Source organism: Chelonia mydas, chromosome 5 (assembly GCF_015237465.2).
Source record: "Chelonia mydas isolate rCheMyd1 chromosome 5, rCheMyd1.pri.v2, whole genome shotgun sequence".
Taxonomy (NCBI): domain Eukaryota; kingdom Metazoa; phylum Chordata; order Testudines; family Cheloniidae; genus Chelonia; species Chelonia mydas.
This window is the reverse complement of record NC_051245.2, coordinates 106,317,882-106,341,141: the sequence shown is the minus strand read 5'-3', so window position 1 is coordinate 106,341,141 and position 23,260 is coordinate 106,317,882. Positions and strand designations below refer to the sequence as shown.

The 23,260-nt window shown below is 41.5% G+C and overlaps 2 protein-coding genes across 5 annotated transcripts in view; both read left to right on the top strand.

Moving 5' to 3' along the window:
* Positions 1-14,730, top strand: part of FREM1 (FRAS1 related extracellular matrix 1) — a 97,480-nt gene extending 82,750 nt beyond the window's left edge. For all 4 annotated transcript variants that reach the window (XM_007053431.4, XM_043547220.1, XM_027823920.3 and 1 more), the window contains 4 exons: positions 390-518; positions 4,988-5,103; positions 10,511-10,596; positions 11,692-14,730. In XM_007053431.4, coding sequence (XP_007053493.2) covers positions 390-518; positions 4,988-5,103; positions 10,511-10,596; positions 11,692-11,891 — 531 coding nt within the window. In that variant the 3' untranslated portion in view covers positions 11,892-14,730. The remainder of the gene's footprint in view (positions 1-389; positions 519-4,987; positions 5,104-10,510; positions 10,597-11,691) is intronic.
* A 5,948-nt stretch (positions 14,731-20,678) lies between these two features.
* Positions 20,679-22,530, top strand: CER1 (cerberus 1, DAN family BMP antagonist). Its single transcript, XM_007053430.3, has 2 exons — positions 20,679-21,212; positions 22,227-22,530. Exons 1-2 carry the CDS (start codon positions 20,679-20,681, stop codon positions 22,518-22,520), a joined length of 828 nt encoding a protein of 275 aa, XP_007053492.2. The 3' UTR covers positions 22,521-22,530.
* Positions 22,531-23,260: the final 730 nt, after the last annotated feature.

Below are 23,260 nucleotides of genomic sequence, written 5' to 3'. Positions count from 1 at the left end.
TCCATGGGTGCTCTGGGGCTGGAGCACCCACGAGGGAAAAAAGTAGCAGTCCTGCAGATCAGCACCTCCTGCCCACCAGCAGCCCCGCCGATCAGCTCCTCCCCCTCCCTCCTGGTGCCTCCTGCCCACCGTGGATCAGCTGTTCAGCAGCGTGCAGGAGGTGCTGTGCGGGAGGGAGAAGAGCAGGGGCAGGAAGAGGCGGGCTTGGGGGCTTGGAGGAAGGGGTGGAGTTGGAGCGGGGCCTGGGGAGAGCAGGTGTCGAGCACCCCCCAGGATCTGAGTAAGTCAGCGCATATGCATGTCACAATCTTTTGAAGTGAAAACTGACCATTTATTCTGTTCCATAAAACCATTTTGCTTCAATGTGTAAATGTTATTCCCTTTTTCAGGACCTGGTCCTCTCCTTTCCAAAGAGCTGCACGCCTGATTTAGACGGGCTCTTGCATTTTGAAGAAGGCACCCAAAACTTATTTCAATGTGATGGAATTTCGTGGAAGTTATGGACTTCAGAAAGCAAGGTAACTATTGTCTGCCCTTTGTGTGCATTTAATTTAAAGCTTCCCCAATGTTGAATTGTATAGTCCTTTCCACAAGGGATTTTAGTTCATTGTAATAGAGATTTTGTGTTTTGATTGATACATTCAGGTTACACTTTGGATGAGTAAAAGGGAACACTTCTTTATAAAACATTTTTAAGTAAAAGCACTTCAAGAAGGCTTAATAAAAACCTGTCAAAATACTGTTTCTTGACATGATGGTCTTAAACATCTTCAGGTGCAGTCTCATCAGTGTTGCTTCATCATTAAGCCTCAGGAATGTGTGCCTGTCAGATGTATGCAACCCCAACAGACACACTTTTAGACATGTTGGTATGAAAGATGAAGAGTAGGGGCCTGATTCACTGGTATGTTAGGGATGCTTTGCTCTGCTCTGGTGGTGCAAAGCAGTCCTACACCGGGCTACCAGGGCTTCCACTACATAGGAGGATCTCTGAGTGGTGTATCACTGCAGTAGTGGATTCTCATACCACCCTCTTCCTGCCTACTAGTGGATTCAGGGTGGCTAGGGCTCCATGCCCCCAGCTGATCTCCAGCTGACATTGGCAGCCAGCATACAGTAGCCAGGTTGCTCTAAATTATATTGCAGACCAGTCTGGCGTTCTGATGCCCTGGGTTCAGTGAAGCATCAAGATGGCTTAGGGCTTGTGTAGATGAACAGTTAGCATGCAGCAAGCTGGAATGTAAAACTAAAGTGCACTAGGGAGCTGTGCACTAACTGGCTGCATGGACCCTGCTACCACGCACTAAGAGTTCTGTAGTGTGCTTTGACCTACTTCCATTTCAAAGCAGAGTAGGCCAATGTGCACTACAAAACTCCTAGTGCATAGTAGCAGGGTCCACACGGACATTAAGGGCTTGTCTACACTGGCAAGCTTCTGCACAGTAAAGCAGCTTTTTGTGCTCAAACTGCAGACATGTACACGCTGCCAAGCCACTTTGTGCGCAGAAACTCCTCAGTTGCAGCGCTGCAAAAAAACCACCTCGATGAGACTCATAAGGCTATTTGCTCAGAGGCTCCAGCACAGTAATGCCAGTGTAGACACTCGCTTTCTGTGCTGTAATTGGCCTCCGGAGCTGTCCCACAATGCGCTCTGCTCATTGTTTTGAACTCTGCTGCACTGGAGACATGTGCCCCTCCCCTTTCAAAGCACCGTTTCTGACAGCCGATGCATGCTGTGCTGATCTGCTCTGGGACACCAAGCAAATCATTAATGTGAAATGCTTGGGTTGTTGAACACAGAGGCGTGTGTGTGTGTGTGTATGTGTGTGTGAGAGCGCGCCCAGGGAGGGAGTTGGGGGTTGATGTCAGGGTTTTCCCCTCCCCCTGCCTCAGGACTGGTTGCTTCCTGCCGCTGTCTGAACTTACAAGACAGCATGTTGACACACTCTCGTCACCCAAAAAACACTGTTGCTCCCCCACTTCATACACACACACTCCCTATCACACAACTCCCCGCCCCGCTTCAGTTGAAAAGCAACTGGCAATGTAGTAGGATGCCCATGGAACAATGGAATTGGGAAACCTGCATCATGTGATGCTGTGCCTGCCCCATGAGGCATTGCAAACCCTTCCCAAAGCACCCTGCAGCCAGTCCCACAGTGGGATAGCGACCACAATGCACTGCTCTCTTCGCCGTTGCAAGAGCTGCTAGTATGGATGCGCTCCAGCATCACAAGGAGCACAGTGTGAGCATGCGACAGCAGTTTAATTCCAGCATTTTAATAAAAGTGGTATCACTTGTGGCACAGAAACTTGCCAGCGTAGACATACCCTTCTGGAACCAACCGCACTGGACAGGGGTGGGGAAGTGGTGCTTCCCGAAACGGCCAAGCATGGCCCCGCCTACACTCTGCCCCCAGGGCCCCACTTTGGCTGGGCTGGGCTCCAGGGGGCTGGAGCCCTGCCGCCTGCCTTCCCGGGACAGGGGAGGATACAGCAGTGCCGCTGCACGCTCTCCCTCCCGGCGCTCTGGGGTTGGGGAGGCTGCAGTGGCACCACCGCATGCTCTCCCTTCTGGGGGCATGCACTCCCTCGGGCGGAAGGGGCAGGGCTGGGGGCTAGCCTCCCGCAGCCAGCAGTTCACACCCTGCCCATGTGCGCTGGCCAATCATGCCAGCCCAAGGCACGGCCTTCCAAAACACGGGGCCCAGAGCGGCAGCCCCAATTCACTGGACCCTAGGGACTCCCTGGCTGTAGGGTCTGCTACGTACTAACTGTTCATCTACACAAACCCTTAACGCCATCTTTGTACACATCTCCTTTGATGTGTGCACTGAGCACTTCTCAGACGCACCAAAGAATCGGGACCTAAAACACAGAGGAAACTCGATGGCCCCAATAGTCACTCTTCACTGTGTGAAATGGCAACTAATTCTATCTTGAATCGGTCACACAGTCTGAATTAGATTGTAAACTCTTTCGGACAAGGAGTGATTCTTAATCTCTTTGGGTATGTCTACACTGCAATTAAACCCCTTCATCTGGCCTGTGCCAGCTGATTCAGGCTCACAGGGCTTGGGCTATGGGGATATTTAATTGCAGAGTAGATGTTTGGGCTCAGGCTGGAGCCTGAGCTCTGGGACCCTTCAGCTATGGGACTCATCCAAAATGTAGCCTGAATGTATCAACTAAACACAAAACCTCTATTAAAAAAAAATTAAAATCCCCTGTGGGAAGGACTGTATAGTCCTGTGGGCCTGAGTCAGCTGGCATGGGTCAGCTGCTGGTGTTCAACTGCAGTGTAGGCAGACCCATTACGTACAGTGCCTAGCACAGTGGAGCTCCTGGCTGCTGCTCTAATACATACTATCAGAGAAGAGCAACAACAATTATTGGAGGCATGGAAAGTATGCCTTACAGTGCGAGACTTAAGGGGCTCAATATATTTAGCATATTGAAGGGAAGGTTGGGAGCTGACTTGCTCATGGGCTGTAAAGACCACACAGGGAATCAATATCAGAGGGCTCTTTAATTTAGCAGACAAAGACATAAAGTCCAGTGGCTGGAAGTTGAAGTTAGGCTATCTCAAACTGGGAATATCTAAATTTTATTAGTAAGTGTCAAGGTTCTCTCCCCACTCTGAACTCTAGGGTACAAGTGTGGGGACCCGCCTGAAAGACCCCCTAAGCTTATTTCTACCAGCTTAGGCTAAAAACTTCCCCAAGGCACAAATCCTTCCTTGTCCTTGGATGGGTAATGCTGCCACCACCAAGTGAGTTAGACAAAGATTCAGGAAAAGGACCACTTGGAGTTTCTGTTCCCTAAAATATCCCCCCAAGCCCCTTCACCTTTCCTGGGGAGGCTGGAGAATAATATAACAACCAAATAGGTAAACCAGATTCTTAAAAAACAGAACTTTATTATAAAGAAAAAAAATAAAAGAAGCACCTCTGTAAAATCAGGATGGAAGATAACTTTACAGGGTAATCAGATTCAAAACAGAGAGGATTCCCGTCTAGGCAAAACTTTAAAGTTACAAAAAACAGGGATAAACCTCCCTGTAAGAATAGGGAACATTCACAAGCTAAAAACAAAAGATAATCTAATGCGCCCTTGCCTTATTTACTTACTCTTTTTGCAATATTGAGACTCATTTTAGGATGATTTTAGGAGAAGGAGTTTTCTGATCTGATGCTTCTCTGCTTCCCCAGAGAACACACAACACAGAGCACAAACAAAGCCTCCCTCCCCCCCAGATTTGAAAGTATCTTCTTTCCCCATTGGTCCTTTTGGTCAGGTTCCAACCAGGTTATTTGAGCTTCTTAACCCCTTACAGGTAAGGAGGAATTCTAGGCTACCCTTAGCTGTACGTTTATGACAGTGAGGGTAATTAATCCCTGGAACAGTTTACTAAGGGCTGTGGTGGATTCTTAGTCACCTGAAGTCTTTAAATCAACACTGAATGTCTGTCTAAAATATACATGCAAGATCAACCACAAGTTTTTGGGCTTCATACAGGAATTACTGGGTGAGATGCTACGGCCTGTTGTGCAGGAGGTCAGCCCTGATGCACTGCAGACATCCCGAGCCCTGGCACACCCCACAGGGCTAAAGCCCTGAACCCTGGTGCACTGAGGAGCCCCATGTCCCAGCACACCCCACGGGGCTGAAGCTCCAAGCCCTGGTGCATCCCGGAACCCTGAATGCGGGAGGCATGGGGAGCTCTGGGAAACACTCTGTGAGAATTTAAACCCTGAATATAGTGTAACTGCTTTGATCTTGTGCATGCCTACTCCACTAGATGAATATTGCACCCAGTCTATCTTTTGAAGTTACTGATGTTGAATTTAAAAAACTCCTTCAGTTTTATTAATATAAACAAATGTTTGTGTTTGTTTTGATCCTGACGAAGCATGTTAAAGCAGCGCTTTAGAAGGCTGATGCTATTAACAAGTCACTCTGAGCATGAGCAATCTTTTTATTTCAGGATGTTAGCATGAAAAAATGTCCATCTGGATGGAGCCATCATGGCAGCAGCTGCTATTTCCTGATCACAGACCAGAAAGTCACTTGGAATACAGCTGCTCGGGCTTGCCGGGAGCAGTAAGTCTTTTTCAGATTCATCATTTTGTTTGGTAGTTGGGTGTTGCTCCTGCACTGAGCCGCTTCCTACGCTCAGTTGATTCTGTTAACCCCCATTCCATTGATGCTGCACAGCTGAGGGTTCTGGCCCAGTCCAAGAACTAATATAAAAATAAAAGCCCAAGAAAGGTTAATCTCAAAATGTTTGTGTTGGATGCTTACCTCCCACCCCTTCTTCAGGATTTCCATTCCTGCAATGCCTTGTTTGCAGTGGTGACACTTTCCTCCACAGCATCACTGAATGGGAAGTTGAGGGAAGTGAAGACTCAATTTCTCACACACTTCACTCTCCAGCTTGTGACCCCCCACTTTCCTGCTTACAGTGTTGCCAGCTGTTACAATTTTATTTGTGTGTCTCACAATATTTGGTGTTGGTTTTTTTGCTTAAAGCACTCGTTCTTGGAGTCATGTGAAGACATGGGAATTTTGGCTTGCATTTAAACACAAAATTTCTAACCTTCCATCTTGCTGAGAAAAGTTTGAGCCTATACAGTCTTCAAGACTAGAAGGCAAATAAAGAGAACCCAATATTAAATGGCTTAACAGGCATGAAATTTCTAAACAATTTTGTGATTTTTTTCCCTTTTTTTGAGCGTGGGGGGCTGACTCACGATTTTTGAAAGCTTGGGGTTGGCAATGCTTATAGCACAGACTCAGCATAATTCTGGGGAGGCGAGTTTGTTCATTCTCTACCATAGAATGGAATCTGGGAGAGCAGTGAGGTTCTGATCAACTTTATAGTGCTGGAGCCTAGCAAAGCATATGCATGGTGGGTGCATTTCTTCCTTCCTTTCTATTCCCTTCACCTACTGTGTCTGCATCTTTCTATCCTATAAGCACCACAAAACGCCTAATTAGACAGGGTGAGACCACATTTTTCAGCCTTACTTTAAGGGGGCCTTAACTCAGTTAAACATCTAAAAACATTAACTGGGCTCACAATTTTGTGAGTAAAAAAACCAGAGGTTGACTGAAACAGGAGAGGAGAAGAGGGAGTAAAGGAAGGGGCCAGGGAGTTAGGGAAGTAGACAGGTGTTGGGTCATTCTCCAAGAGCCCTAGTTAGGGTTCTCCAGGATCCTTTTCTGTCCATAGCAGCCCCTCTGAGTGCTGATTTCCCCTGGTTCTATTTATATTGGCAACAACATGCTCTTGCATTCATTATGACTTTGTTTTGCCTGGTGAGTAATATGAGCCATATAATGATCCTTTTCCTGTCCTCCTCCAGACAACATCCCGAACAAAGCTGTCAGGCCAGCAGATCCTGATTATCTTCTCTCTGAAATCCCTTTCACATTCAACTAGCTGGGAGGGAACCCTCCCTAAATTACATTAGTCAGACCTCTTTTCTCTGGGAAGTCCACCTTGTGTGTGTCAGTAGCTGCAGAGACTCCTTTCCTCCTGAAAAGTTGTGTGTAATATGAAAATTGAATGAGGTTAAGTGATGGTATGGAACACCACAAGGAAGAGTCAAAGTATATCAGCTAACTAACAAGCAAACAAATCTCTCATGAGCCATGATAATTTAATTAAAGCTGGATACTTCAGTTTGAGGAGGCTTTTTCATGTTAAATGAGAGCTCCTCCCCCCTCTACTGCAAATGGCTTACAGATGTGCAGGTCCCAGTCTCAGAAGATGTTTAATTCATTTTGAAGTGCTGATTGGAAGATGAGTTAATAAATGGTTTTAGTTTTCTATTCTCTTATTTCTGTTCCTGGAACAGATCAGCCGTTTCATTCCCAAAGTAATGCATGCCTCGCTCCTCATTTTACTGGCGATGTTAGATCGGTAATGAATTTACAGATGAAACAGCCAGTTTCAGAACACTGTAAAACAACATTTCACTACCAGGTTTCCATCTGGGAAAACTACTCTGTGCATTATTTACTTTTTTTCCAATTTTATAAGAGACAGTGTTGGTGGATATACAATTTTTAAAACAAAGTTGAGCTACAATGTTGCTGGCTCAATGGCAGTCAGACTCCAACTAAGGTTAATTCCCTTTAAAGAAAAAATATGTACCTTGTATCTTCTACCCCAGTGGTTTTCAACCTGTGGTCTGCAGAACCCTGGGGGTCCACAGACTATGTCTAAGATTTCCAAAGGGGTCTGCACCTCCATTCAAAAAATTTTATGGGTCCCCAAATGAAAAAAGGTTGAAAACCCAAACTTGGCTAGATAAATACGCCTTGCAAAGTCCCTGGAAGAGCAACACACTCAGGCCTTGTCTAAACACACAAGTTGTACTGGTTTAACTATACTGATGTGGTTAATATGGATGCAGTTAGATTGGCAAAATTGTGCCAGTATCCACACTAGCAGTTGTACTGGTATAACTCTAATGATAAAAAAATCACACCACTAAAAAATGTAGTGTTTATACTGGTACAAAAATTGTATGTCAACCACACCTCAGGATGGGGAGTTAGTTGCTGAATTAATGACCCTTTCTGAAAACATCCTTGCACCAGATACCTCCCATTTGTAACTGGAGACCGTGTAAACAAATTAATAGCAGCAGTCTCAGCTGAAAATACTGGGCCACATTTGGATTCCACTTAGGAGCCATAAATACAGATCCTAAGGCACAATATGGTACGTTAATACTTTTACAGTGAGTAGGATTGTCCATATCTTCATTCTGACAGGACTGACCATTAGGGAGTAATGAACCTGAAGACATTCAGATTTGGGGTTTAGCTACAAAGTGACAGGGTTCGTGTTTCAGCGTTGGGTTTTGACATAAACATGACACTCGCCCATTAGAATCTGCACACTGGATGACATATGAACCTGTTTGTTCAGCCCCTCAACAGTGACAAGTCACGACATTTCATAATAAAATGCTTCCCTTGAAACAGATTTGTTCTGTGTCATGATGGCGTGATATAAAAACAGCTAATTGCCCCACCAAACTTGCATCATTTCTGCCACACTAATTGCAGGGTATTGTTCTCAGACAGACAACGCAGACATGACAATGCAGGGTTACTGTAGAATGTTTAACACACAACAAAGAAGGTTGCTCAGTGGAAAGGAAACCTTCCATTTGAGTAACAGAAGTGTTTTCAACACTTGTCAAAGAACTGTTTATGAATCTGATTCTCTCGGCTCAATTCTCCCCTGCCTCCAAGCTCCTCTTGGCATGAGGGTAGGAGAGCTCCTTTACAGTTCCCTGATTCTGCACTGGCCCAGACCCAACAGTGGTTAGAGCAGCCTAGGATGCTGTTCCAGTTTATGCCCTTGTGGACATTGCATCAGTTGAGGAGCAGTGTAGCAGAGCTCTGCTTGCACGGGAGCCCCCTCCTTCTGATTTAGGCCACTAGGGAGTTCCCCCGCATAAGGGGAATTTTCTGGGGGCCATTTATGGCCATGCACTTTGCACTGCCTGAGTGACACAAAGGGTCCGGCTTGTACAGGAAAATCAGGGCCTCTCTTCCATTGACCTGGAATCTCCATGCGTTAGCGTTTAAATAAAACTAACAGTCAGAGCTCAGAACTCAGATTGCTGCTCTTCAGGGCAGGGATCATCTTTTTGCTGTCTTTGTATAGCACTTAACACAACTGGGTCCTGGTCTGTGACTGGGTTTCCTAGGCGCTACCATAATACAAAAAATTAAAAAAAGGTCTAAAGCTATGTCTGGGAGCTGCTCAGTGCCTTTGGCACTCCCTTGATCTTGGGCCAGCTGTGTGTCTGGCTGTGTTAACTAGTATTGGTGCTAATGGCCCCAAATGAGATATGACCGCCTGTGCTAGCCGGGTATGGAGTTGCCCCAACCATTCCTCCTCTGCTGGCCATAGGGTATGTGATTTAGGGTCTGTTGCAGCTGCTCTGCACCACCCAAGGATCTCCCTATGCTGTAGGGATCCTTCTTGTACCTGGTTAAACTGGCTATTGGGCAGTTTTAGTTTGGTATAGAGCTGCCCTGGAGAAAGCATAAAGGAGAGAGTTTAGCTCCTGAATGCCTTGCGTATTGCTGTGAACACCCTTGGCAGGCACCATTTAGCTGAAATGTTTGCTTAGTTGGGATTGATTGCTCTGAGGTGCTGGATGCTTTTGAATGCATGGTATAGATTTTAAAGCACACAGAAAAAAATGTAAATGGACATATTTGGCACCACAATGAGTGTTGTGTGTATTTTAAATAAAGTAGTATGTCCTTTTCAGTAGAGACTTTTTAATTAGGGTTTAGTTAGAATTACAGTTAGCTCCATAAATACCTTTATATTGTCATTTCCTGCCTGTCTGGAGCCCGGGCCTAGGTTAATGCTATTATCATACACGCACTTTCAGAACTGTTCTCATTTTCTTAGAGTGTGTCTAGAGCTGTGACTACATGTAATGATTAGAAATGTCTTTTCATACAAGCATGATTTTTAAATCAGTATTTGGAAGGGACCTCTCTTGAGATTAGATTTTATTATAGCCACACCAGTCTTTCTTCTGGCTGCAATCAGGTGTTTCTATTATTTGGATTGAAATAAGAGGTTGATCTCATTATTGCTATGATCACTAGGGTGTATATCCCAGGTTTGTAGCACTTGGTGAAGCAACTTTCTAGTGCCAGTGATTTAGTTTTACTGAATTTTCATGAACCAATGAAAGGATTATACTGCTGTTAAATTAAATGATTTGGTTCAAAGGTTTAGAACATATGTAAGCAGAGACCCAGCTCAACTGCTAATTGAATTAAGTGGAAGACGCTGTAAATCAAATAAGTCTTTAAAATTTCTGCTAGGACTTTATTGAAGACATTTAAGCCTGATCTACACTACAGTTTCAACCGTGTCAGGAATCTATCTGTTTATACTCCAGTTGTCCCCGATCCAGTTATAACACAGTTCCATTTTGAAGTGTAAATGAAATTTTACCTTTATTTATCCAAGGCATTAGCATAGTTCCGGGGACATGGTTAAAAGAGAGTTTGCATTACAAAATGGAGCCATAATATGACCAGATCCCTCAACATGGTTGTATTTGTAGGGTAGATGGACCTTAACTTACTGTTACAAATAAACAACTCTTGTTTGCAAAACAATACACCTACCAAAAAAACTGCATGTACTTTTAAACCCATGTTAAAGAATTTCTTGTGAAATAATTAACATTGGGGTTTAAAATATTACATATGAGTATATAATATCTATTACCTTTAAGTAATTGATTAGTGACTACACAATCTGTCCAGTGGACATGAGGTTTAAAAATAAACCTGTGTACAGGGTATTCTTTGATCCAAACATCAGTTTTCATGCGAAATTGTGATATGTGTCTTATGGTAGAATAAACACTCATTATAGAAAAGTCAATTAGAAAGATGTCTCGCTCTGTATCATTCTGATTATTCCGTCCTCTCTTTTTGAACCTAGATACTTTGGAAGTCTAGCAAGTGTGGTCACTAAACAACACATGCAGTGGCTGTGGGACTTCAGTGGCAGGAAGCCCTTTTGGATAGGCAAGTATACAAAATGTTAAGTATGACTGTCTCCTGGAGAACACGAGTGTCTTTCTATGAGCTTTACTTTGGAACATAGGAATACAGACCAACTGTCCATCAGGTCCAGTGTCCTTTTTCCTTAAGTCGCTTTTATTGAATATTTAGAGAAATGTATGAAAGGAAAGGTCCAGTTCTGCAAATCTGTATCATAGAGAGGAATTTCATCTTGACCCCACCCATCCCCAGGGATCAGTTTTAGGCTAGTGCAACTCTACTGACCTCAGTGGTATAAAGCTGTTGTAATGGAGCGGAGAATCAGGTTCAACAAATTTAGTGAGTTCGTATATTTCTGGGGCCTTGTCTAGACTAGGAAAATAGGATATGTCTGAATATCTTAGCTAACACTATTTTAAACACTGTTTATGTGTTTGGGGTGAACCAACTAACGTTTTAAAGGTAGTAAGCTGTGCCTGCACTAGGTGAAAAAACATGCTGAAAATGGTTAGCCAATGTGTTTTCAGACATGAACTATTTTCTTAGTCTAGATAAGGCCCGTATGAATGTTAAAAGGCTGACAGGAATTTGATTTCACAAGGGGGCTCGGATAACGTTTGAATCTGCATTCTTGACTAGAATGTGCTTACCAGGGAAATTAAGATAAATATCACAAGAAAAACTTGGACACAAAGTATAGAGAAATTGAGAGGTTTTGGGGTGGGTGATAGTAAGGGAAAGGATGCTGTCTCCTTGCTCACATGATGCTAATTTCCTTACCAGAAGTTACACTGTATTTTACTTGCAGACCTGGTGTGCTCTCTTCAGGGCTGTCCCTATGAGGGTGCAGGGCCCGGGGCGGAAGTGACAGATTAGTCTCTTCTGGGAGTGACCAGGCCAGCCAATTACACCGGCCTGCGGGGCCTCCCAAAGCGCAGGGCCCGGAGTGGTCACCCCGATTTGCCCTACCCAAGGGACAGCTCTGGCTCTCTTCCTTCCATAAGTCTTGTGTGTACTTCTCACTAGAGGAATAGAAGAATAGGCTTTCTTTTGTAGCAGAAGCCTTCAGACTGGAGGTGAAATGCACATCACTGACTTGATCTTTTTGGTTCGTATTAGGCTTTAATGATCAAGTTAATCCTGGCCATTGGGAGTGGAATGGAGGAGAACCTGTCACCTTCACAAACTGGAGAAGAAGTCCATCTCGCCTTTCAAAGCAAGGAAAGAATTGTGTTTTGGTGCAGAGGCGAGGGAAATGGCAAGCAAAAGACTGTAGGAAGGGTAATCGGCACAACTATGTCTGCTCAAGAAAGCTGTAAACAAAACTGACACTCATACCCATCTGGCCTTTCTTGTGCACAGAATGTTTAACTTATATTTGCAGTATTTTGAGGGTATAAGTGTAGAAAAGAAACTTCATTATCATCAGGGTTTATTTTTATACTCCTGCTAGGGTATATTAGAGTCAACTCGAGTGAATGCAGTAGCCCAGTGCTAAGCATAGCAAGGAAGGGGTGGAAAAATAGGTTCTCATTAGAGAAAGCCTCAGTCTAGATCCAGAATTCAAGCACCATCAAGTTTCAGAATGTTTGGTTCTTGGTTTTGGTTTGAGCTCATTACAACAATAAGGGCCACTTGCAAAATTCAGATCTGAATGCAATTTCAGTTTTCAAACACCCCCAAAGCATTTGGAACTGTTATTTGTTCTAATGAGATGCCCAAATTTTGTTACACCGAAGACTAAAGCCTTAGGTCTTACACCTAATAGCTATGTAAATTTATTAATTTATTTTTAAACAAAAATAAACTAACACAACAGTCAACTTGCAGGTTCCATGATTGGTGAATGTAAATTGTCTGTTGTTTGAATTCATCAGCAATAAAACCTAGAGTTTTACAGTTCTGTTAGCTTTGTTTTCACTTGCAGTTATAGGGAGAGAAGTGGCAGTGGGAGCGGTAATGGGCTCATCTGCAGAGTGAGCTCTGTTGCTGACATTGGGTTGCTGTTAGGGATGCTAGTGCTTCTATCATTGCTGTCCTAGCATGGTACCTGATCCAGAACTCACAGGAGTCCATGGGAAGAATCTAAGCAGGAGTTGGATTAGGCCCACAGTGCAGGAGCGCCATGGGGAAGGAAGTCTGCTTTTGTCTTCTCCTCACCTTTCCCATCTGCACAAGTCCAGCCACAATCCGACTCCAAAGACTTTGGATCCTAATTGGATGTGCCCACCTGGACCTGATTGCAAGTACAATCCTTAGGGATTTGACACCTTTTTTAAAATTTAAGTTTATTTCTGAGAGAGTTTTTAAAAACTCAGAATTTAATTGGAACAAAACTGCTAGAAAAATAACTTCTTCATGTAGTGTACTGCGTACACTACAGAGTTGCTGTGTCTAATGAATCTCTCAGAGTAACCTTTTTGCCTCAATACCTAACCAAATGACATCAGAGGTGAGCAATACTGCAGTACAATGAGAGTGTAAGTCACTCAAGTTGGAAGTCCTACACAAGGCCTTCCTCACCATTTAAGCTCCCCAATATGGCTGTGTGGAGGGAAAGGGAATGGATGGAGTGGCCTCACAGAGGGCATCAACACCCCCGGAACTCCGCAGAGGGGTCTCTGTGCCAGTTTGGAATAGGCCAACATGGATGGGGCTGTTGGGGCCAGGCGAAAGCAGGCCATGCATGACCAAATCTAATCACCTAACACCACCTTGGGAGAACAGAGGGGTAACTGTACAGATGGCAGTTACTGTGCAGAAGACTGTGCAGCAGCCTTGCTTCCTTTTCTGTGGTTTCATACGTGTTCCTGTGTGTAAATTCCATCACCCACCCCACTTAATTCCCTCTGCTAATCTTGAGACTTTGTGCTGGGAGAGTTGGATTTCAGAATAACTGTACAATAACATGAGAAGAAAAATATCATGGGCCAAATCCTGCCATCTTTATGAAGGCAAAGCCCCAAATGATCTCAAAGGGAATTGTGCTTGAGCAAGAGTAGGGAAGGATTTAGCCCTCTATGTGTGTCACACTCTCATTTGAACCAGCCTTAAAGTAATTGAAGAGGATTTAAGATAGCTCCATCAACAACAGTACAAACTGCGTATGCTTAATAGCCTCACTAATTTTTTTTTCTATACAATAATACAGCTAAAAATCTTGTTTCCAAGGTATTGTGAATGTTTAGCTATAAGAACCATTTACATCATTTCATATCTGAATTCTCTTTGGGCTTTCCTTAAATTCAAGGATAGAATTTGAACAGCTTTTGTATTTCTGGCAAGGATGCTGAGGTTCAAAGAATGTAATGAATCCAAACCAGGTCAATGAGAGCACTGGATGGCTCAAGGGATTGTTAGTAAGAGGGATATAGAATGCTTCCATCTAAGTCACTGGTTTGAATACATTTCCATGTCAGTAGTAACAGAAAGTCACCGTCTCAGGAATGTTCAATGAACTATGGGCCTGATCCAAAGCCCACTGAAGTCACTGCAATTGTTTTCATTGACCTCAGTGGCTTGTGGATTTGACTCTGTTAAAGATTATGGTGGGTGGGGTTGGTCAGGTTTCAGAGGACAAACTTTGCTATTAGAAGTTCTGAGAGTCCAACAGAAGGTCAAGAACTGAATGGGCATGGAGAATGAACTTATACACTCACTTACTGATGTAGTCCTTCCAGGCTGCACTTATTCTGTGAATAAACAAAGGACTTGATTCACTGGGACTGTCCACCCAGCACCTTTCACAAGTATAAAAAATGTGCAAAAAAGTTCAGTGAAAAAAAATCTAATGTATTCCTCAAGCAAGAGACTATTTTTTTAATTTGTGTTAATAAATGCATAATTAACTTTATACAGATTAAATTTGCCTTTTTTTAAACTAATTTGGAAACAGAAATCCAGAAGAGAATGTTCCAGTTCCCTGTAGTGGGTACTGCAATTGAGAAGTTTATTTACATTTTGATTTGTGTTCATTCTTTCTAAATATTAGAGAGAATTATGTATATAGTTCTATCAACATTGTAGTTCTACCTTATTTAAATCACTAGACTGGTGCTATTCTAATATTTGTACCAAAAATAGCATGTTACATGCACTATATTGACTGTTATACCTAAATATGTACTGTATACTAATAAAAATAAATCCTATATGATAGCTGCGGACTTGTCTCTTAAATACCCAAGTACTTAAAAGCTTTCTTACTGTGACAGAGACTGAGGTAATGATCATATTAAAAATGTGTTTATAAGTGATAAGTACAATACGTCTGTTGTATATTGTATACAGCTACTGAAATCTGTTTTCCTTTAATGTGTCTACCTCTTTTGGGTGCATACATTGGGTTGTTATTATAGAATTACTCATGAATATTTGGCTGTGTCTGTTTTTTAAGCAGATGAGCACTAGAATATTTTATTTTAGGAAATAAATCCAAAGAAGGACACAGGCTTTGCCAACAGATATAAGAAAAGGAAAAGTGAGATAAAGGCATGATTTCAGGTTAAAAATCACATTGAAAAACTGATTTATACATTCATAGATTTTTAAGGCCAGAAGGGCCCTGTGATCATCTACTCTAGCTGCCTGCATAACGCAGGCCACAGACACTCACCCAGGCATTCCTACATCAAGCCCAGGACCTATCTGAGCTATAGCATATCTTTAAAAAGCAAAACATTGTCTTGACTTGAAGATTGCAAGTGATGGAGAATCCACCACGTCCCTTGGTAAGTTGTTCCAACGATTACTTATTATTAATGCTGTTACCAATAACACAATATACCTATTGCTATAAATAAACCTATGGCTATTAGAAGTCTTACCATCATCTTCTTGCAGAGGCTTAGATTGTGCTGGCAATATCTTCCAGGTGTCTTTTCAGACTGTTTAGAGAATTTCCACTGCTCTCTCTCACTTTTCATGTATTTCAGGAAAAAGGGGGGTTTTCTATCAAGATTCTAATGTCTCTCAAACTATTCCAGATGTCTTGGTTTTCCCTCTTCATCTTCCACCTCACAGCAAGCCACAGAAATCAACCAACCGCTTTGCGTGGTTTCCAGCTCCACACTGAGTTTGGGATGAGTTAGATTCTCAGTTAAATGATACATGGATTCTGCCTCCATGTTTTGCTCAGGAGATGCTATCATATGTGGAAATCCGTACAGAGTCTAACAAGCTGGGATGCTTAGAGAGAAAACTAGCCATGCATCTCATTGATCTTGGGATTGCTGATGCAGTATGGATGTCCATGTTGATCTTCACTCTGCTCCCTTCATTGATATCAAGAAGAAAATATAAGTAATACTTCTGTTGCTAAAAACATCTCGTGAATTCTGTACAATCCAAGCTTACTGAGGAGTTCAGAGCAACTGCCTGTTTCTACCACACCAGTTCCATTTTTGCTTCTAAAAAGCAACATGTCCCAACAAGTCATGTACATTTGCATGCTGCACAGCCTCTTAAAGTGATAGTAAGACTAAAATAGCTGCAATAGGAAGGTTATGCTACTTTTTACTATTTTCATTCTTTACCTCAGAAATGTTTAATCACAAAATTGACCTCACAAATTTTATTTGATAAAAATATTGATTCCAAACATCTTCAAACTTCTTTCCTAACTATTGTTGTTGTCTCTGCCTCCTTCTCTCCCCCTTCCATTTTTTAGGATTCTCTACTTAAAAATGTTGTTCTGTATTTGGGTTTCAATAGATTGAAAGCTATGTTACTTTCATTCTCAAATGAATATTTCTGTGTAGATTTTCCCATGTTATTGGGGTTTTTTACTATATGGTAAGGCTAAAGGACCAACACATTTAAGCTTGCAATTCTATTGGTTCTACTGTAAGTAGAGGACAGCTTTTCAAATGTAGGCATCTAAATTTTGGCAGCAGCTTGGAATACTGCTTTTATTCCTGTTGGGATGAGCATACAGAGAAAAACATTATAAAGATGTGGATGAAATTCTGCTATACCAATTGGCAACAAAATTTAAGAACCTCACTGCAATGGAAATAGGTGACGTATACAAATTTTAAGATGTAAAAGCCATCAGATTTTTTGTCCTGTTATATCACTCACAAGCCTATTGGGTTAGTTATTGTAACTATGCTATGAAAGGCATGTAGGTAATGTGACTCTTTCTGCCTTTTTAAAAACTCAATACTCTAAAAAAAAAAAAAGAGGGCTTTCTTTGGAATGTATAATAATTGGGGAATGTACTGTAAAGTAGTAATTAATTAGTTCTGAGGTCTTTAAACGGGTTCTTTAAAAGTTTTATCTGGATAGAAGTTTAGAGGGTTGTTTGTAATTTATACTATAATGACCCTATTTAGCTCAACAGAAGGAAAAAAATTCCACCATTGGCTAAGAATTATTTTTAGGCATCAATTGGCAGTGTAACTAATTATTCAGTTTATGTCCATGATGACTGAACAATCTGAAGCAAATGAATAATGATACTTTGCATTTACAAAGCACTTGTCATCTGTAGATCTCTGTGCTTTAAAAGATTGGAAAGCATTAATGCTGACTAGTTCAAGTGAAAGCAGTGTACTCAAAAATAAAATGCTGCTATGGGGTGAAAGGTTGTTCGAATCTGAGCGTGGTATTTGCCCACAAAATTTAACATCCAAAATGGAGCAAAAATACTCACTACCCAAATACTGAAGCAGAAAAAATGTAGTTTTGTATATTTATTGCTACACGGCATTTTGTAGGAATGTGACAGTTGTTTTACTGAGTTATAATGACAGTCTCCTCTGTCCAATATCCATTGCAAGTATTTGTTATTCCATACAGTTTTTGTCTCAAGGAGTGGATTTGTAAATATTTTGTATTATTACCAAAGATTCTATTCAGAGTTTGCTGGGGAAAGATATCTTGCCTTGTGCAGGGAGGATCTGGAGGAATTAAGGGCTGAGTAGACCCCTGCATTGTACTCGCAGAGAGGCAGCATGACCCAAAGGCTAGGGCACCTGGGTGCTTTTCCCAGCTCTGCCACTAACCTGCTATTCATTTAATCTCTCTGTGCCTTAGTTTCCACCACACCCTTTTTCTGTTTTGTCTTTATATATATAAATATAACATAAGCATTTCTAGGCAGGAACTGTCTCTATGTATCTTTACAGTGCCCAGCACCCTGGGGCCCTGATTTCAGTTGAAGCCTTGAGGTGCTACTGAACTATAAATAATAGTAATAATAAACAGCATAATGCACAGTGTGTATGCCATACTTTGCTTTTGCTCTTGTGTATGTTCTTTGCTGACAGTCTTTCTGTTGACTTCAAGGGGGGTTGGATCAGGACACACACACACATGCAAGCATACACTCTCTCTCTCTCTCTGTTTCTCCTGCAAACTTGCATGTGAGTGTCTTGAGGCAATGGGACTACGCATTTGAATACAATTGTGTTTTCAAGATCATGGCCAAAGTTTGAAATTTTAAATCTGTTTTAGGGCTATTCAAGCCTAAACAAAGCAAGTGAAAAATAGCTTTGCTGGTGAAAACTCCTTTTTGTTTCCTGTTTCAATACCTGGTGTGTTGGCCAAGATACAAATATATCTGTCTAATTATCAGTCCAGTCCTGTAGCTAAATGAATAATCTTAAAATATAATTGACTTTTTTAATGTCAGAAAAGGTGTAAAATAATTTATATGGTTATTATTCCACTTGCACTAGATAGGAGAAATTTTAGTACATTATTTTGGTTAAAGTTATTAGACACTAAAAATAGGAAATTAGATTTAAGACTGTACATTTAGGGTATGTCTTTACTGAACAGCTAACTTAAGTTTTCTACACTTGAATTACCTGTCTTGAGTTAGCCCAGCTCAAGTGAGAGCGGCTGCACTGCGATTTAGCTTGTGAGCTGCCATGGCCACACTGACACATCACACATTAGTGTGTAGCGCTAAGACTTCTGGAGGCATATCTTATGGTGGTTTGCGCTGCAGCGAACAGAGACACTCTTATGAATTTTTTCCCAGTGAATTGCAGAGAAACTTGTTTTGCCTGTCTGAGCATGTGGGTAGAATTGTGGGAAAGCACTGGAGTACTAGCAACACTTTAGCAGCTCTATCCTGTGTCCACACTAGAGTGTTCATGTTAGCACTAATGATTTGTGCTACCTTAAGCTGAAGCCTATATACCCTGATGGGCTGCCCAACTGAAGTTGGAATCACCACATGCTTGAGTTACAGGTTTTTGTGTGTGATGGGATGCAAGTTTAGGGCAACACTTGAATTATAATTCAGGTTAACCTTGCAGAAAAGACAAGGTCTAAATCTCAAATAGCTTTGCACTAGTGATGTTGTAATGCACATGCATAGCAACAATAAATGCTGCAAGTCAGTGTCCCACAAGAACTTTGCAGGGCAATAGGTTTAGTCCAATTACAGGGCAATAAACTAAGCCCTCTGAGGTGAAAGACAAATAATGACATGCATTTATCATAGATCAACTAGGTCTTTAACACTAATCTTCAGATTGGCAGCACCTTGACTTAAGTCAGTCTAACAGCTTATTGATATTCAAGTGGACTCAAGGATGTGTAGACACTAAATACTAGTATTAAAATGGCAAGTATTGGTATTCATCTTCAAAAATAATAGGTGTTACAGTTTGAGGAGGGTTTTCTGTTATATTGATCTGACCTGTTGGCATGTTGGAAATATCTGTCAAGGACAATTTTTTTCTTACTTTCGAAGCTTGCATAAAGAGTTGCAAAAGGTGTGAGAGAGATTCAAAACCATGCAGGTTTTAGTTTACATTGTGAATGGTATACATTTGATAATGATGGTGCTATATAAATAATAAATTGTGCTAACAGCAGTGGTTTCTTAAACCGGGGCTATCTGAATATTGCTTATAATCCAATCGAATGTATAAATTGTTAGAGGCAAAACAGTCTTCAGATGGAGCAGTTAAAAGGCATATGTGACATAAGCCCAGAACAGCATTCTTGGGAGTTGGTGATACCACACTTTCTGCTTTGTTAATCAAAAATTATCCAGATTTATGTGACTTAATTGTCAATGGGAGTTTTGCCAGATTTTGGACTATGTGCTGAAGACTAGGCTCTATGGGAATTGCATGTCACATCTTTGAACAGCTATTCTGAATGTGGAGGTGTGAATGTGTATGAACAGATATATTGCATCCTATTGCTATTTAATGAATTAATTGTTAATACAGTTTTGTTAAAAGTATGTCCATTTTATTCGTGTACAAACATGTTATTTCTCCCTTACACAAGAGAGAGAGTGATATGGTGAAAAATTTACAAGATGCTGTTCTCATCCATGCCAGTGATTCACTACAGTATTTGAGCTTCAACAAGTCTCTGAGGGCCAAATTTTCAGAAGAGTGCACTAAATACAGGTTCCTCTATTTTTGGTTGCCCAGTTTGAGATACATGGGGTCTGATTTTCCATAGTTTCTGAGAACCTCAAATCTAATTCAAGTCAGAAAATTAGGTCTTAGATAGGGTACTTTAATAGCCAAGTCACCCAAAATTAATTGATAGATCTGAAAATGTGAAGCCTCTAAATTAGGGATCTCTTTTGAAAATGTGGGCCGGTATCTCTGTGTAAGTCTACAGATCTATCTTCATGTTTTGAAATAGTTTTATTGCCCTTGCTTTCTCTGATATTTCATCACAACAGGACATCCCTTTTTTGATTCTGCTGTGATGGTGTGTGGGGGGGAGGGTATGTGAAAAAATATAAAGGACATGTTGAATGAGCTAATAAACATTCAGGAACTTTTCCACAGTTCCAGACTACAGCTAAACAACTTATCCAAACATTTTTTTCCAACTAATCACCCCCCTGGGGAACCAGGTTTTAGATAGGAACTTCTAATACACACACCCAGGAGTAAAAGATGGGTTGAATTAACACAAATTCCCTTATCATAATTATAATCTACAGTAAATGAGTTTAACTGGTTACCCTGGGGTCCTCCCCTTTGTACCCCCCACCCCCCAGCATCCACAGAATGGCTTCAGTCTCATTTATAAAGCTAGCAGACTACATGCCGCTTCCTTTGCTCACCTGAAACTGCAGGACGATTAAATTAAAAGTCCACACAAGTAAGATTAGTATGTTTCTGCTGCTGCTTCAACTGCTTGTGATCTCAGGTCTTGGAGCAACAGGACAAGGTGGAGAGCTGCAAAGGAGCAAGAGGAGGAGACTTCAGCACCTTTCCTACCAAGATAAAGATTTACTTGAAAGAGAGGACCCTAGCAAGTTGCTGGTGCAAGATCTCATGGATTATGAAGAAATCCTAGAAGAACCAAGTTTATTTGTAGCAGCCCCAGAGCTGGCAGCAGAGAGCAGGAAGCAAGGAGAAAAAAAATCATCCAGATTTATCCTTCCCTACGTAGAGCTTGATGTGTACCGAGATCAGGGAAGCTGGACTGCAACAAAAGAGACCTCCCATTCTGAAAACATGAGACGTTTCCTACCTTCCCACTCAGTCAACAAGAAGGAAGCTGAGCCCCCCTACAGGAAAGATGCTAAAAAATTCTGGGACCATTTCATGTTAAAAAAAAATTCAGCTTCTGAGGAGGTTGTCCTGCCAATCAAGACCAACGAGATGTACCAGGAGACCTGCAGGACGCTGCCTTTTTCCCAGGTAAGAACAGGTCTCAGGCAAGAGCCCCAATAGCAGTATTTGCTCCCATTATTCTGCCTTCACAAACTCCACTCTCATGTGTCATCTGTAATCCCTGACTAAGGAAATACAGGTCAATTCCACTTGCTAGCAGCAAGACCACTTCATAGACATCCAGTGGTACTGAAGAAAACTTTTGCTTTAGTTCAATGAGTCACATTGTCTGAGCACAGATCTGGGAACCAATGTAATCAATATACAATGATTTAGCCTGACAGCAGGAAGAACAGTAAGTTTATTTATACAGTCAGTCTCAGTGCAGTTATTCAGGGGTTGGTTTGTGGTTTTATGGCTAAACTCAAATTCTTGACCAGTTCTACTAAAAATGAGGAGTAAAGCCTTGTCTATACTAGAAGATTGTACCACTTTAACTATACTGGTATTGTTAAAGCAAAGTTACACTAGTATAAAAGTGCTTATATCAGGTTAGTTGATTCAAGTCTGGGATGTGGAATAAGCTATCCTGGAATAAGGCATCTTTATATTGATATAATTGCATCCACACGAGGGCTTATAACTATGTTGGTTAAAAAAAACTCTAGTCAAAGAAGTTATAACTTCCAGCATAGACCAATGCTTAATATAACGGACGTGACTCAAACTTGGTAGTAATTTTTCAAACATAAAGGCCCTTTGAACCAAATACGATATACATAAATGTAAAGGTATATATTATAGTAATACTATCCAAGTAAGTGGGAAATATCACTAGGTAACTTACTGTATCAGAAACTCTTTTGTTTTAATTTTGTTGCTACTTAAAATAATTTTAAATGATGTGAGTGCTACAGTAACTAACAGTAAGAGAAGAAACTTATATATTAGTTGAGTGAGCCTATCTTCCATTATTTTTGTGTCTACATCTTCCAGAAAAGTCCATGGGAGTTTTGAATGTGCAAAGAATGGAGGATCAGGGCCAACAAGTGTTTACAATGCCAATGCTATATAGTAACTGCAATCTGTTTGCTCTTTCAGAGTATTGTGCATGAGAACTGTGAAAAGGTGGTGGTGCAGAACAACCTGTGCTTTGGAAAGTGTAGTTCCTTTCATGTCCCTGGCCCAGAAGATCGTCTTTACACCTTTTGTTCCCACTGCTTGCCTACCAAGTTCACCATGAAACACTTGGAGCTGAACTGCACCAGGTCTGTTGCTGTTGTTAAAGTGGTCATGATTGTGGAGGATTGCAAGTGTGAGATTCAGAAGATTAAAGATTCTGAAATTGGACCCCTACATTCAGACTTGAATTCAAATGTATATGAGCACAATTAACCTGCTCAAAAGCACCTTTAAACTCCATAATCGTTAGCATCTTCAAGAAAAAAATAACTATGATTTTAGTCAGATACCTCCATCAACTGTGTGAAGATGTAGATTATGTCTTTACATCATGTATAATCAAAAAGAAAAGGAGTACTTGTGGCACCTTAGAGACTAACCAATTTATCTGAGCATAAGCTTTCGTGAGCTACAGCTCACTTCTGAGCTGTAGCTCACGAAAGCTTATGCTCAAATAAATTGGTTAGTCTCTAAGGTGCCACAAGTACTCCTTTTCTTTTTGCAAATACAGACTAACACGGCTGCTACTCTGAAACCTGTCATCATGTATAATGTTACCTGAAATGTGCAAAATGTTTCTCTGTGTGAAAGAGAGGGAGAGGGGAAGCATGGTGTGGAAGTCTAATCTCTTCAAAATGTCCCATTCTTGCTACACTGGGTCTGCTCCACTGTTGTCAGCAATGTTGAGATCCTAAGCGTATACGATCCAAAAGCTGCCACCACTGTTTTAAACACCATGTTGATTAGACCTGCTCAGAGCCAGACTTTTCTCTGCAAAAAGAGGTGTGTTTTTTTACACTGAGATAGCTAACTCAATGTAATAGTGGAGTAGTAACAGCACAGTTGATTATTACTGTGATGTAGCTAGTCAAGGTCAGCCCCCCCGCATGGGGTTAACCTTGACTAGCTGCATTGAGGTAAAACTACAGCGCCTTGTCTCCACTAGCATTTTA